Source organism: Heterodontus francisci, unplaced genomic scaffold (assembly GCF_036365525.1).
Source record: "Heterodontus francisci isolate sHetFra1 unplaced genomic scaffold, sHetFra1.hap1 HAP1_SCAFFOLD_102, whole genome shotgun sequence".
Taxonomy (NCBI): Eukaryota; Metazoa; Chordata; class Chondrichthyes; order Heterodontiformes; family Heterodontidae; genus Heterodontus; species Heterodontus francisci.
The window spans coordinates 1,808,198-1,820,396 of NW_027140380.1; the positions used below are offsets into that span (position 1 = coordinate 1,808,198).

Sequence of the window (12,199 nt, forward strand, 5' to 3'; positions counted from 1 at the left end):
GTCTGCATGGAATGTCCTCAAGGCCCGACGGGAAACGTAGATGGTGGATCCGGTCGGATGGTTCCCCGAGCAGACCGCCAAAATCATTTGGCAGAATGCCTCATCACCAGAACTTTCAAACAAGCACCAAGATGTAGCTTGGCTAGTGGTGAGAAGAGCCCTCCCTGTCAGATCCTTCCTGCACGCCTGAAGTCTCACCCCCTCCGCACAATGCCCTCGAGGTGGCTGTGGTGAGAAAGAGACGGTTGCCCACCTCCTTCTGGAATGTGTCTTTGCAAAGCAGGTGTGGAGAGAGATGCAGTGGTTTTTGTCGAGGTTCATCCCAAGCAGCTCTGCAACACAGGAATCTGTGCTCTATGGGCTGTTCCCAGGGACGCACACCGAGATAAACATCAACTACTGCTGGAGGACTATCAATTCGGTGAAAGACGCCCTTTGGTCTGCCCGAAACTTGCTGGTCTTCCAGCACAAAGTGTTGTCCATGACCGAATGTTGCAGACTGGCACATTCCATGGTCCAGGACTATGTGCTGAGGGACGCACTAAAGCTTGGGGCAGCCGCAGCAAAGGCTCAATGGGGAAAGACCACTGTGTAAGTTCCCCTCATCAAGCTGAATGGAGGGGCTGGATCCATGGAAAACCCCTCGAACTTTATCTGGAAAATATTTGTGTGCTATAAAATGTAAAAATGTATCTGGCATGACAAATGAAATGGTTGTGAGGCAACTCACTCCTTTATTGAAGGAAACTGACCTCCTTTGCACTGTTTGTAATTTTTTGACTTGATGCTGTTTGAAACTGTACGGTAATGTATTTTTTTTTCCAGATTTTGATGAATAAAGTATATTTTGGAAATAAAAAAAAAAGTCTGGAAGAGGAAAGACCAGCGGGAAAGCTCGGGCCAAGGCCAAGTCTCGCTCCTCCCAGGCTGGAATGCAGTTCCCGGTGGGTCGTGTTCACAGGCTCCTGAGAAAGGGTAACTATGCTGAGCGTGTGGGTGCCGGAGCCCCGGTCTATCTGGCTGCTGTGCTCGAGTATCTGACCGCTGAAATCGGCGAGCTGGCCGGTCATGCGGCCCGGGACAACAAGCAGAGCCGCATCATCCCCAGACACCTGCAGCTGGCGGTCCGCAATGACGAGGAGCTCAACAAGCTTCTGGGAGGAGTGACCATCGCTCAGGGCGGGGTGCTGCCTAATATCCAGGCCGTGCTGCTGCCCAAGAAAACCAGCGCTCAGAGCTCCCAGAAAAAGTAAAGCGGCCAAAATGTCATCCAATAACCCAAAGGCTCTTTTCAGAGCCACCGACAGTCTCTGTGAAAGGGCTGGTTACTGTCAGGAGGGAGTCAGTGATGGAGTTATTGTAACAGTGGATTGACCTGTTTCACATCTGTCCAGGTGTGTTTTCCGTTCCCTCTCTGGATTGCGCTCTGTTTCTCTCCTCACACATCCCCCTGTACCCACCCACCCCCAGTTAAATGAAGAACTGAACTACAGGGTGTCCATCAACAATTTAATAAATGCTGCCACCTTCAATTTCATAAATTCGGAGACCCTCCTGGTGCATTAATGATAAGTGGTTTGGCGCTGATTAATTAATTTAATAATGACAGTATCTGGGTCAATTCTGGTCTGTTTTTCATTTAGACAGTTTGAATTCTGTTCTTTTTTTCCTCCGGTGATCTGCGCGCCGCTTCTCACTGAGAATCTGCTCATGGAACAGAGTGAGTGCAGAGTAAGAGAAGGAACTTGAAACAATCCCTATCGCTAGAAAAAATGTAGTTGGAAAACTAATGGGACTGAAGACTGACAGATCCCCTGGACCTGATGGCCTGCATCCTAGAGTTTAAAAGAAATGGCTACAGTGGATGCATTGGTTGTAATCTTAAATTCCCGAGATTCTGGAACAGTCCCAGTGGATATTAAAACCGCAAATGTGAAACCCCTATTCAAAAAGCAGGTAATGATAGGCCTGCTAGCCTAATGTCTGTCATTGGGAAAATGCTGAAATCCATGATTAAGTAAGTGGTAGCAGAACATTCAGAAAATTAATGTACAATCATGCAGAGTCAACATGGATTTATGAAAAAGAAATCATATTTGACAAAATTATTTTTGAGGATGTAACAAGCAGGGTATATGAAGGGGAACCAGTAGATGTAGTGATCTGCTCTGATGATGCTACCTTCCATGACAGCACTTCTGATATGTCTTCCTTTTTCCTCAACAGAGGATTCCCCCCACCGTGGTTGACAGGGCCCTCAACCGTGTCGGGCCCATTTCCCGCACCTCTATCCTCACCCCTTCCCCTTCCTCCCAGAACCGTGACAGGGTTCCCCTTGTCCTCACTTTCCACCCCATCAGCCTCCATATCCAAAGGATCATCCTCCGCCATTTCCGCCACCTCCAGCATGATGCCACTACCGAACGCATCTTCCCCTCCCTTCCCCTGTCAGCATTCTGAAGGGATCTTTCCCTCCGCCACACCCTGGTCCACTCCTCCATTACCCCCACCACCTCGTCCCCTTCCCATGGCACCTTCCTCTGCAATCGCAGGAGGTGTAATACCTGCCCATTTACCTCCTCTCTCCTCACTATCCCAGGCCCCAAACACTCCTTTCAGGTTAAGCAGCAACTTATTTGTACTTCTTTCAACGTAGTATACTGTATTTGCTGCTCACAATGTGGTCTCCTCTACATTGGGGAGACCAAACGCAGACTGGATGACCGCTTTGCGAAACACCTCCGCTCAGTCCGCAAGCAGGACCCTGAGCTTCCGGTCGCTTGCCATTTCAACACTCCCCCTTGCTCTCATGCTCACATCTCTATCATGGGCTTGCTGCAGTGTTCCGGTGAACATCAACGAAAGCTCGAGGAACAGCATCTCATTTACCAATTAGGCACACTACAGCCTGCCGGACTGAACATTGAGTTCAATAATTTCATTGCATGACAGCCCCCCATTTTACTTTCATTTTTAGTTATTTTTTCTTTTTACATTTTTTTGTATGTTTATTTTATTTCATCTTAGTCTGTTCAATTGGCTTACCCACAGTTTTTTTTTTATGTCTGTACTTGCTGCTATTCAATTTTCAGTCCGTTAACACCCTATCTGTAATAATGCTTTGGCTTTCAACACATCATTAACATATTGTTTGCCTTTGCTCCATGACCTTCTGGTCAGTTATTCTCTGTGACCTTTTCCTATCTACACCTTCTCCTTTCTTATCTCTTGCCCCACCCCCGCTTTACTTGCTTAGAACCTTTGACATTTCTAATATTTGCCAGTTCCAAAGACGTGTCACTGACCCGAAACGTTAACTCTGCTTCTCTCTCCACAGATGCTGCCAGACCTGCTGAGTATTTCCAGCATTTCCTGTTTTTATATCAGTAGATGTTGTTTATTTGGAGTTTAAAAGGTGTTCGATAAAGTGCCATGTAAAAGACACAAGATAAGAGCTCATGGTGTTCAGGTGTAATATATTAGCATGGATAGAGGATTGGCTAACTAACAAGAAACAGGGAATTGGGTTCAATGGGTCATTTTTCAGTTTGGCAAACTAACTAATGGTGTGCCACAGGGATCGGTGTTGGGGTCTCAACCACTTACAATCTATAATTACTGGCTTAGATGAAGGGATCGAGTGTATTGTAACCAAATTTGCTGGTGATACAAATATAGGTGGCAAAGTTGTGAGGAGGCCACAAAGAGTCTGCAAAGGGATAAAGGCAGGTTAAGTGTGTGGACAAAAATTTGGCAATGAAGTATAATGTGGGAAAATGTGAGGTTATCCACTTTGGTATGATGTGAAGAAAAGCAGAATATTATTTAAATAGAGAGAGACTGCAGAATGCTGTGGTGCAGAGAATCAGGGGGTCCTTGTATATGAATCACAAAATGTTAGCATGAAAGTACAGCAAGTAATTAGGAAGGCAAATGGAATGTTGGCCTTTATTCCAAGGGGGATGTGGTAGAAATGTGCAAGTTGTTGGTTCGACCACACCTTGAGTGTTGCATGCAGTTTTGGTCTCCTTATTTATGGAGAGATATATTTGCATTGGAGGTCGTTCAGGCAAGAACCACTAGGTTGATTTCTGGGATGAAGGTGTTGTGTTATGTGGAAAGGTTGACCTGGTTGTGGTGCACTCATTGGAGTTTAGAAGAATGAGAGTCAATCTTATTGAAATGCATAAGATTCTGAGGGGGCTTGACAGGGTATTTACTGAGATGATGTTTCCCCTCATGAGGGAATCAAGAACTCGGGGGAACAGTTTCAAAATAAGGGGTCTCATTTTCGATGTAGTTGAGGAGGAATATCTTCTCTCAAAGGGCTGCTATTCTTTGGAATTCTCTACCCAAGAGGATGGTGGAGACTGGTCATTGAATATATTTAAGGCTGAGTTAGACTGACTTTTGATCTACAAGGGAATGAAGGGTTATAGGGGCAGGCAGGATAGTGAAGTTGAGGCCATGATTAGATCTGCCATGATTTTATTGAATGGTGGAGCAGGCTCAATTGGTGGAATGGCCTAATCCTGCTCCTAGTTATGATGTTCTTACATAATATTGCCAGGTGGAAATAAAATCCTGACTTATGCATACATCCCTGCTCCAGCAGGTATTCCCATTCATGGAGCAGTGCAGATGTTGGGTTGTTCCTGGATGTCACTAACTTGTTGTAAAACTACCAAAGAAAACCTGATCAGCAGAAGCTGAGTGCTGCAGTGGAATCAGACACTGACACTCTTTGTATTACTGATCATCCTTTGTGGTTGGTCATAATGATTATTAATTGAAATATTACATTCATGTTATGCCGAAAACCACACCTGTCAAAAACGAGACATATTAATTTTGTCGTATGAACTGTTATGGACTTCAAATACCTTGTTTAAAAAGAACACAACAATGGCTGAAAATATGGCTGCACATTTGCATTCTAAAAGACTAAACAAGACAGTGGGAGTGCTCCCTGATTCAATTAGCCAGATGGGGTTGTCAATGGAGATGATCAAGAGACATTGAATGTGTAAGATACTGCATTACGCTCCCCCCTCCCCACGCAACCCTCCCCCCACGCACCACCACACTCCACTCTCCCAGCAGACAATCAAACAATGCCGGAGAGGCAGAAGTTGTTTCCAATTCAGCCCAACTCAGTACTGCTGAAAGGTAGGTCCATTGATCTCAGTTCAAAATCACACACACTATCAGATTGAAAGGCACCGGATCAATCTCACAAAAGTGCAGCCTAAGCTACAAATTAAATATGAGGTAGAGCAGCTGATGGAAAGGTACAGAATGAATCCTAAGAATGTAGACCAGAGTGCAGACTGAGAGACAGATTACAATGTAGTACAAACATCTCATACAGTATCAAAAGGAAAGTTACAGTATTATGCCAATTAGTGCAGACTGCACTACACATTACATACCAATCCAATAATCTCTGTCAGAGCTGTAATGAAAGATAGAGTATCAATTCAATGATTCTAATTATACTGAGCACACCATTTGTGAGTTTGAAATATATGTCATCATTCACAAATGTGTTCAGAGTTACAGACTAAATACCCGTCCAAAACAAACAGAGATGAGGAGAAATTTCTTTACTCAGAGGGTTGTTAAACATTAGGAATTCTTTACCCCAGAGAACTGTGGAAGCTCAGTCATTGAGTATGTTTAAAGCAGAGATTGACAGATTTGTAAATACAAATGACATAAGGGGATATGAGGATAGTGTGGGAAAAAAGGCATTGAAGTGGATGATCAGTCCTGATCCTATTGAATGGCAGAGCATGCTGGGTGTCCTGCTCCTATGTTCCTAAAACTCTCATACCACAACTCAATAAAACACACAGTTAAAATGAGGCAAATTGTGATACATTATGGCGTTAAACAAATAGTTCTCAATACCATCCCTGAAATACATATTAAGTACCGGTACAGAGGAATCCTGCACCAGAGTCTCATAGATACAGAATGTACCACACTTGCAGACAATACCAGTAGCTGAGAGATACAAAATTAATTCCACTTTAACTGACTGTCCCAGAAACAGACACATAAAAAATGAATTGTAACACACATTAAGTACCAGAGACTGCCAAATGCAGAATGAGCTCTGGATGTGCACATGCAGACTGTACCAGAAATTGACTAATACTGAATGGGACCCACACTCATACGTTGTACCAGAGACTAACAGCTAAAGAATAAATCCAACATTCACTTCCAGTACCAGAAAATAATATATGCATAACAGATATCACTCACATACACTAGCAGAGACTGACAGACACATAGTGAGTCACAAAATCAATTAATTTCAGAGACCAGCAGATAGAGAATTAATCTCACTCTCACAGAAAGAACCAGAGACTGACAAATATACAATGAGACCCAAGCTCACATAAAGTGACAGACACTTAATTAAAACCACACACATACATAATACCTTAGACTGACACATAGAGAATGAATCAAACAATCACATTCTGACTGTAAGACTGGTGCATACAGAATGAATCTCACACTCACATTTAGTTCCAGACACTGACAGATACAGAATAATATCCACATTCACCCACAGTAGCAGATAGATACAGAAGCTGCCACACATTCACATACAATACTCATGATTGACAGACAGAATGAATCACACAATCACATTTAGTTCCATAGACTGACACTCAAATAATCTCACACTCAGATACAGTACAACAGAGATAGATTTAGAATTAAATTTGCTGTCATATAATGTACCAGAAAGTGTGACAAACTTAATCTCATACAGTACAAAAGATTGATGGAATTTGTTCCACACTCAATGTAATAAGTTTTAAGTAAGTGAAGTGGGGATGGCGGAGGGGTGGGGAGGGTAGGTGGAGGTGGGGAAGAGAACAAAAGGGAAGGTGTGTGTTCAGGCAGGAGACGGTTGCCCACCTCCTCCTGGAATGTGTCTTTGCAAAGCAGGTGTGGAAAGAGATGCAGTGGATTTTGTTGAGATTCATCCCAAGCAGCTCTGTAACACAAGAGTCTGTGCTCTACGGGCTGTTCCCAGAGACGCGCACCGAGATAAACATCAGCTGCTGCTGGAAGACTATCAATTTGGTAAAAGACGCCCTTTGGTCTGCACAAAACTTGCTGGTCTTCCAGCGCAAAGAGTTGTCCACCACCGAATGTTGCAGACTGGCACATTCCAAGGTCCAGGACTACGTGCTGAGGAACGCACTAAAGCTTGGGGCAGCCGCAGCAAAGACTCAATGGGGAAAGACCAATGTGTAAGGTCCCCCCACCAAGCTGAACGGAGGGGCTGGATCCATGGAAAACCCCTTGAACTGCATCCGGAAAATTTTTGTTTGCTATAAAATGTAAAATGAAATGGAAGGGTGGTGAGGCAATTCATTCCAGTATTGAAGGAAACTGATCTGCTTTGCATTGTTTGTATTTTTGTAATGTATTTTTTACAGATTTTTATGAATAAAATATATCTTGGAATTCAACAAAAAGTGTTAGGGCAGGAGAGATTAACTGACAAGCAGGTCATGCAGCAAAGACAAAGGGAGAGTGCTAATGGTGCAGTGAAGGGCAAAACATTAGTGTACAGACAGTGTTAATGACAGAATAATGAACAGCTCTCTCCAAAAACACAAACTTGAAAAACCAAGATTCAGGCAGGAACATGGTAACAAAAAATTATCAATCAAAATAAAATAAAATAATAAAAAAGATCCAGCCATGCTCTGAAATTATTTTACTTAATGTTCAGTCCGGAAGGCTTTTGGGTGTCTAATCAGAAAATGAGGTTCTGTTCCTGGAGCTTGCTTCACTGGAACACTGCAGCAGACCGAGGACAGAAATGTGGGTATGAGAACAGTGTGGTGAAGTGAAGTGGCAAGCAACCTGAAGCTTGGGTTCATGCTTACAGATTGTCCGGAGATGTTCCGCAAAGCAGTCACCCAATCTACGTTTGGTCTCCCCAATGTAGAGGTGCCGCATTGTGAGCAGCGAATACAGAAGACTAAATTGAAAGAAGTACAAGTAAATCGCTGCTTCACCTGGAAGGAGTGCTTGGGGCCTTGGATGGTGAGGAGAGAGGAGGTAAAAGGGCAGGATCTATGCCTCCTGCGATTATATGGGAAGAGGCCATGGGAAGGGGAATGCTGACAGGGCAGTGGAGGGGAAGATGTGTTTGATAATGGCATCATGCTGGAGGTGGCAGAAATAGTGGAGGATGATCCTTTGGATGTGCAGGCAGGTCGGGTGGAACTTGGTTGCAGTTCTGGGAGGGAGGGGAAGGGATGAGGGCAGAAGTGCAGGAAATGGGTCAGACACGGTTGAGGGCCCTGTCAACCACAGTGTGGGGGAATCCTCGGTTGAGGAAAAAGGAAGACATATCAGAACTGCTGTTGTCGAAGGTTGCATCATCAGAAATGATGTGTCAGAGATGGGGAAACTGGGAGAATGGAATGGAGTCCTTACAGGAAGCAGGGTGTGAGAAAGTGTAGTCAAGGTAACTGTGGGAGTCGGTGGGCTTAGAAAGAATATTAGCGGACAGCCTTAAATTCAGAGATGGAGACAGAGAAGTCACAAAGGGAAGGGAAGTGTCGGAGATAGATCATGTGAAGGTGAGGGAAGGGTAGAAATTGGAAACAAAGTTAATGAAGTTTTCCAGTTCCGGGCGGGAGCAGGAAATGACACTGACACAGTCATCATTCTACCGGAAAAAGAGCTGGGGGGTGGGGCCCTGAGTAGGACAGGAAAAAGGAATGTTTGACATACACCACAAAAAGACAGGCATAACTAGGACCCATGTGGGTAACCATGGCAACACCTTTTATGTTATTCTCTGAGTAACACAGCTCCTGATTCACCAAACCCTGTCCACCATCTACATGGCACAAGTGAGGTGTGTAATAGAATACTCTGCACTTGCCTAGCTGAGTTCAGCTCTAACTTCACTCTGGAAGCTCGACCCCATCCAGGACAAAGTAGCTCACTTGATCAACACCCCGTCCACCACCTTAAATATTCACTCCTTCCACCACTGGTGCACAGTGGCAGCAGTGTTTACAATCCTAGACAGCACCTTCCAAACACGTGAACTCGACCACCATTTTTAAAAAATCATTCATGGGATGTGGGTGTTGCTGGCTAGGCCAGCATTTATTGCCCATCCCTAATTGCCCTGGAGAAGGTGGTGGTGAGTTGCCTTCTTGAACCGCTGCAGTCCATGTGAGGTAGGTACACACACAATGCCGTTAGGAAGGGAGTTCCAGGGCTTTGACCCAGTGACAGTGAAGGAACGACAATATAGTTCCACATCAGGATAGTGTGTGACTTGGAGGGGAACTTGCTGGTGGTGGTGTTCCCATGCATTTGCTGCACTTGTACTTCTAATTGGTATCGGTTGTGGGTTTGGAAAGTGCTGTCTAAGGAGCCTCGGTGTGTTGCTGCAGTGCATCTTGTAGATGGTGCACACTGCTGCCACTGTGCGCGCTGGTGGAGGGTGTGAATGTTTGTGGATGGGGTGCCAATCAAGTGGGCTGCTTTGTCCTGCATGGTATCAAGCTTCTTGCGTGTTCTTGGAGCTGCATCCATCCAGACAAGTGGAGAGTGTTTCATCACGTTCCTGACTTGTGCCTTGTAGATGGTGGACAGGCTTTGGGGAGTCAGGAGGAGACTTACTCATTGCAGGATTACTAGCCTGTGACCTGCTCTTGTAGCCACAGTATTTTGTGGCTACTCCAGTTCAATTTCTGGTCAATGGTAGCCCCTAGGATGTTGATAGTGGGGGATTCGGCAATGGTAATGCCATTGAATGTCAAGGGAGATGCTTAGATTCTCTCTTGTTGAAGGTGGTCATTGGATAAGTCCTGGATACTGTCGAGCACTTGTTGCATTTCTACACAGACTGCTTCAGTATCTGAGGAGTCACGAATGGTGCTGAACACTGTGCAATTATCAGCGAAAATCCCCACTTCTGACCTTATGATTGAAGAAGATTATTGATGAAGCAGCTGAAGATGGTTGGGCCTAGGACACTACCCTGAGGAACTCCTGCAGTGATCTCCTGGAGCTCAGATAATTGACCTCCAACAACCACAACCATCTTCCTTTTTGCTAGGTATGACTCTAACCAGCGGAGAGATATCCCCCTGATTCCTTAGAAGGACAAGAGCAGCAGACACATGGGAACACTACAATCAGCAACCTCCCCTCCAATCCACATCCTGACTTGGAACTATTTTGCCGTCCCTTCCCTAGGGCATATCAAAATCCTGGAACTCCCTCCCGAATAGCACTGTGTGTGTACCTATAACATATGGACTGCAGTGGTTCAAGTAGGCAGCTCACCAAAACCAGGGCAATTAGGGATGGGCAATAAATGATGGTCTTGCCAGCGATGCTTACATCCCATGAAAAAAAATAACAAAAATAAAATGGAGTTAAAATCTCTATGAAAGAAATCTTTATAAAATTCTGCAATCAGTCCATGTGACCAGGAGATCCCCACCCCCTTCATTCCAGTTTTTACTTGCATTGATTCCACTTCATTGTCACACACGATTCTCTCATCCTCCTTTAAACCCTCTTCAATAAAACCACTCACTTTCCATCAACAATTTGCAAATGGATTCATTTATGATGCTGGAACATTCCTCACACAGAAATTATTCAACTCAGTAAAAACATTCTTACAGCTGATAACTTTGCTACCAATTGAAGGACTGTCTAATGTGGTTATCAAGTCAGAGTGAAAAGTTTATTAAACTTGGTTCCATTCAATCCAGCTGTCATCAACTTTGAACCTTTATTCATTTTATAAACAGTATTTGAAGGGTCTCAGTAACAATGTTCAGTGTTGATGAGAGTGGGGTCTGGGTGAGACGCTGCTGAGTGTGACAGGGTCAGGACTGAATGCAGGAAGTTCTCTAACAGTCTCTCTCTTTCTCCCTCTCTATTGCTGAAGGGATTGAGTTGATTGACAACTGGCGGCTGCTGGTATTTGAATAAATGAAGTTCCTTCCAACCATTTTTTGATTGACAGCTACACAGAACTTTTTTGTCCCAGGCACAGTTGCGCAGTGGTTAGCACTGCAGCCTCACAGCTCCAGCGACCCGGGTTCGATTCTGGGTACTGTCTGTGCGGAGTTTGCAAGTTCTCCCTGTGTCTGCGTGGGTTTCCTCCGGGTGCTCCGGTTTCCTCCCACATGCCAAAGACTTGCAGGTTGATAGGTTAATTGGCCGTCATAAATTGCCCCTAGTATAGGTAGGTGGTAGGGAAATATAAAGGGACCGGTGGGGATGTTATTGGAATGTGGGATTCGTGTAGCATTAGTATAAATGGTTGGTTGATGGTCGGCACAGACTCGGTGGGCCGAAGGGCCTGTTTCAGTGCTATATCTCTAAACTAAAACTAGACACAAAAATGAACAGAAGTGGATCAGTGTAGGATGATTCTCGGTCTGTATAAAAGGGGTGTGATTTCAGCTGCCATGGTCCAGTGGTTAAAGATTTCAACATTGAAATCCACTGGATTATTCCCAGTTTGGTTTGAGTCCTGCTCACAGAGGATCTATTCAGTGATTTTAATTATTTTAAATCTTTAATCCTCTATTTCCACAAAACGCAGGCACTGAAATAACTCATACTCCTCACCATTGCTATCCATTATACAGGTAGTGGCTGCATGGTCTAATGGAGACACACTAGGAGGGCTCTGGGAGAGGTTTCTTCTCGGGTTATAGGACTCTTTTGGTCTACCAACAGCAACCGGATGTCTGCAGAGGAACTCGGAGTGCCAGGCCGCTCAGAGGACAGACTTCCCAGGATCAATTTTAATCAGGGGACAAAATATCAGTGGAACAGGACATCAAAGGTCCGAGGATTGAGGCTGAAATTCCCGATGTTTTGGAAGAAACCTGCAGATGTGGGACGTTAATATTTGCTCGGTGCAGATTCACTTTAGTCCGTTATTGTGTCCTGCGACAAACAAATGGCTGGCAGCTGTCAATCCAAAAAATAAAAATCAGAAGATTCTGGCAATTTCCACCCTTACAGCTCTCAGCAGTCTTGGTTCCAACTCATCCAGTCCTCATGACTTATCAACATGAAGTACAGCCAGCCGTTCCAGTATCTCCTATTTATTAGAACGTGCTGACTGAGCTGTGTTTTCACCACTTCTGGGCAATCAGAC

General features: G+C 44.6%; 1 protein-coding gene across 1 annotated transcript; it reads left to right on the forward strand.

The window, feature by feature from the left end:
• Positions 1–872: 872 nt before the first annotated feature.
• LOC137359405 (histone H2A-like) lies at positions 873–11,944 on the forward strand (the record flags this gene model as incomplete). Its single annotated transcript, XM_068025385.1, has 3 exons — positions 873–1,232; positions 7,470–7,600; positions 11,773–11,944. Coding segments are annotated over 3 exons (663 nt in total), but the record flags the coding sequence as incomplete, so codon positions are not given.
• Positions 11,945–12,199: the final 255 nt, after the last annotated feature.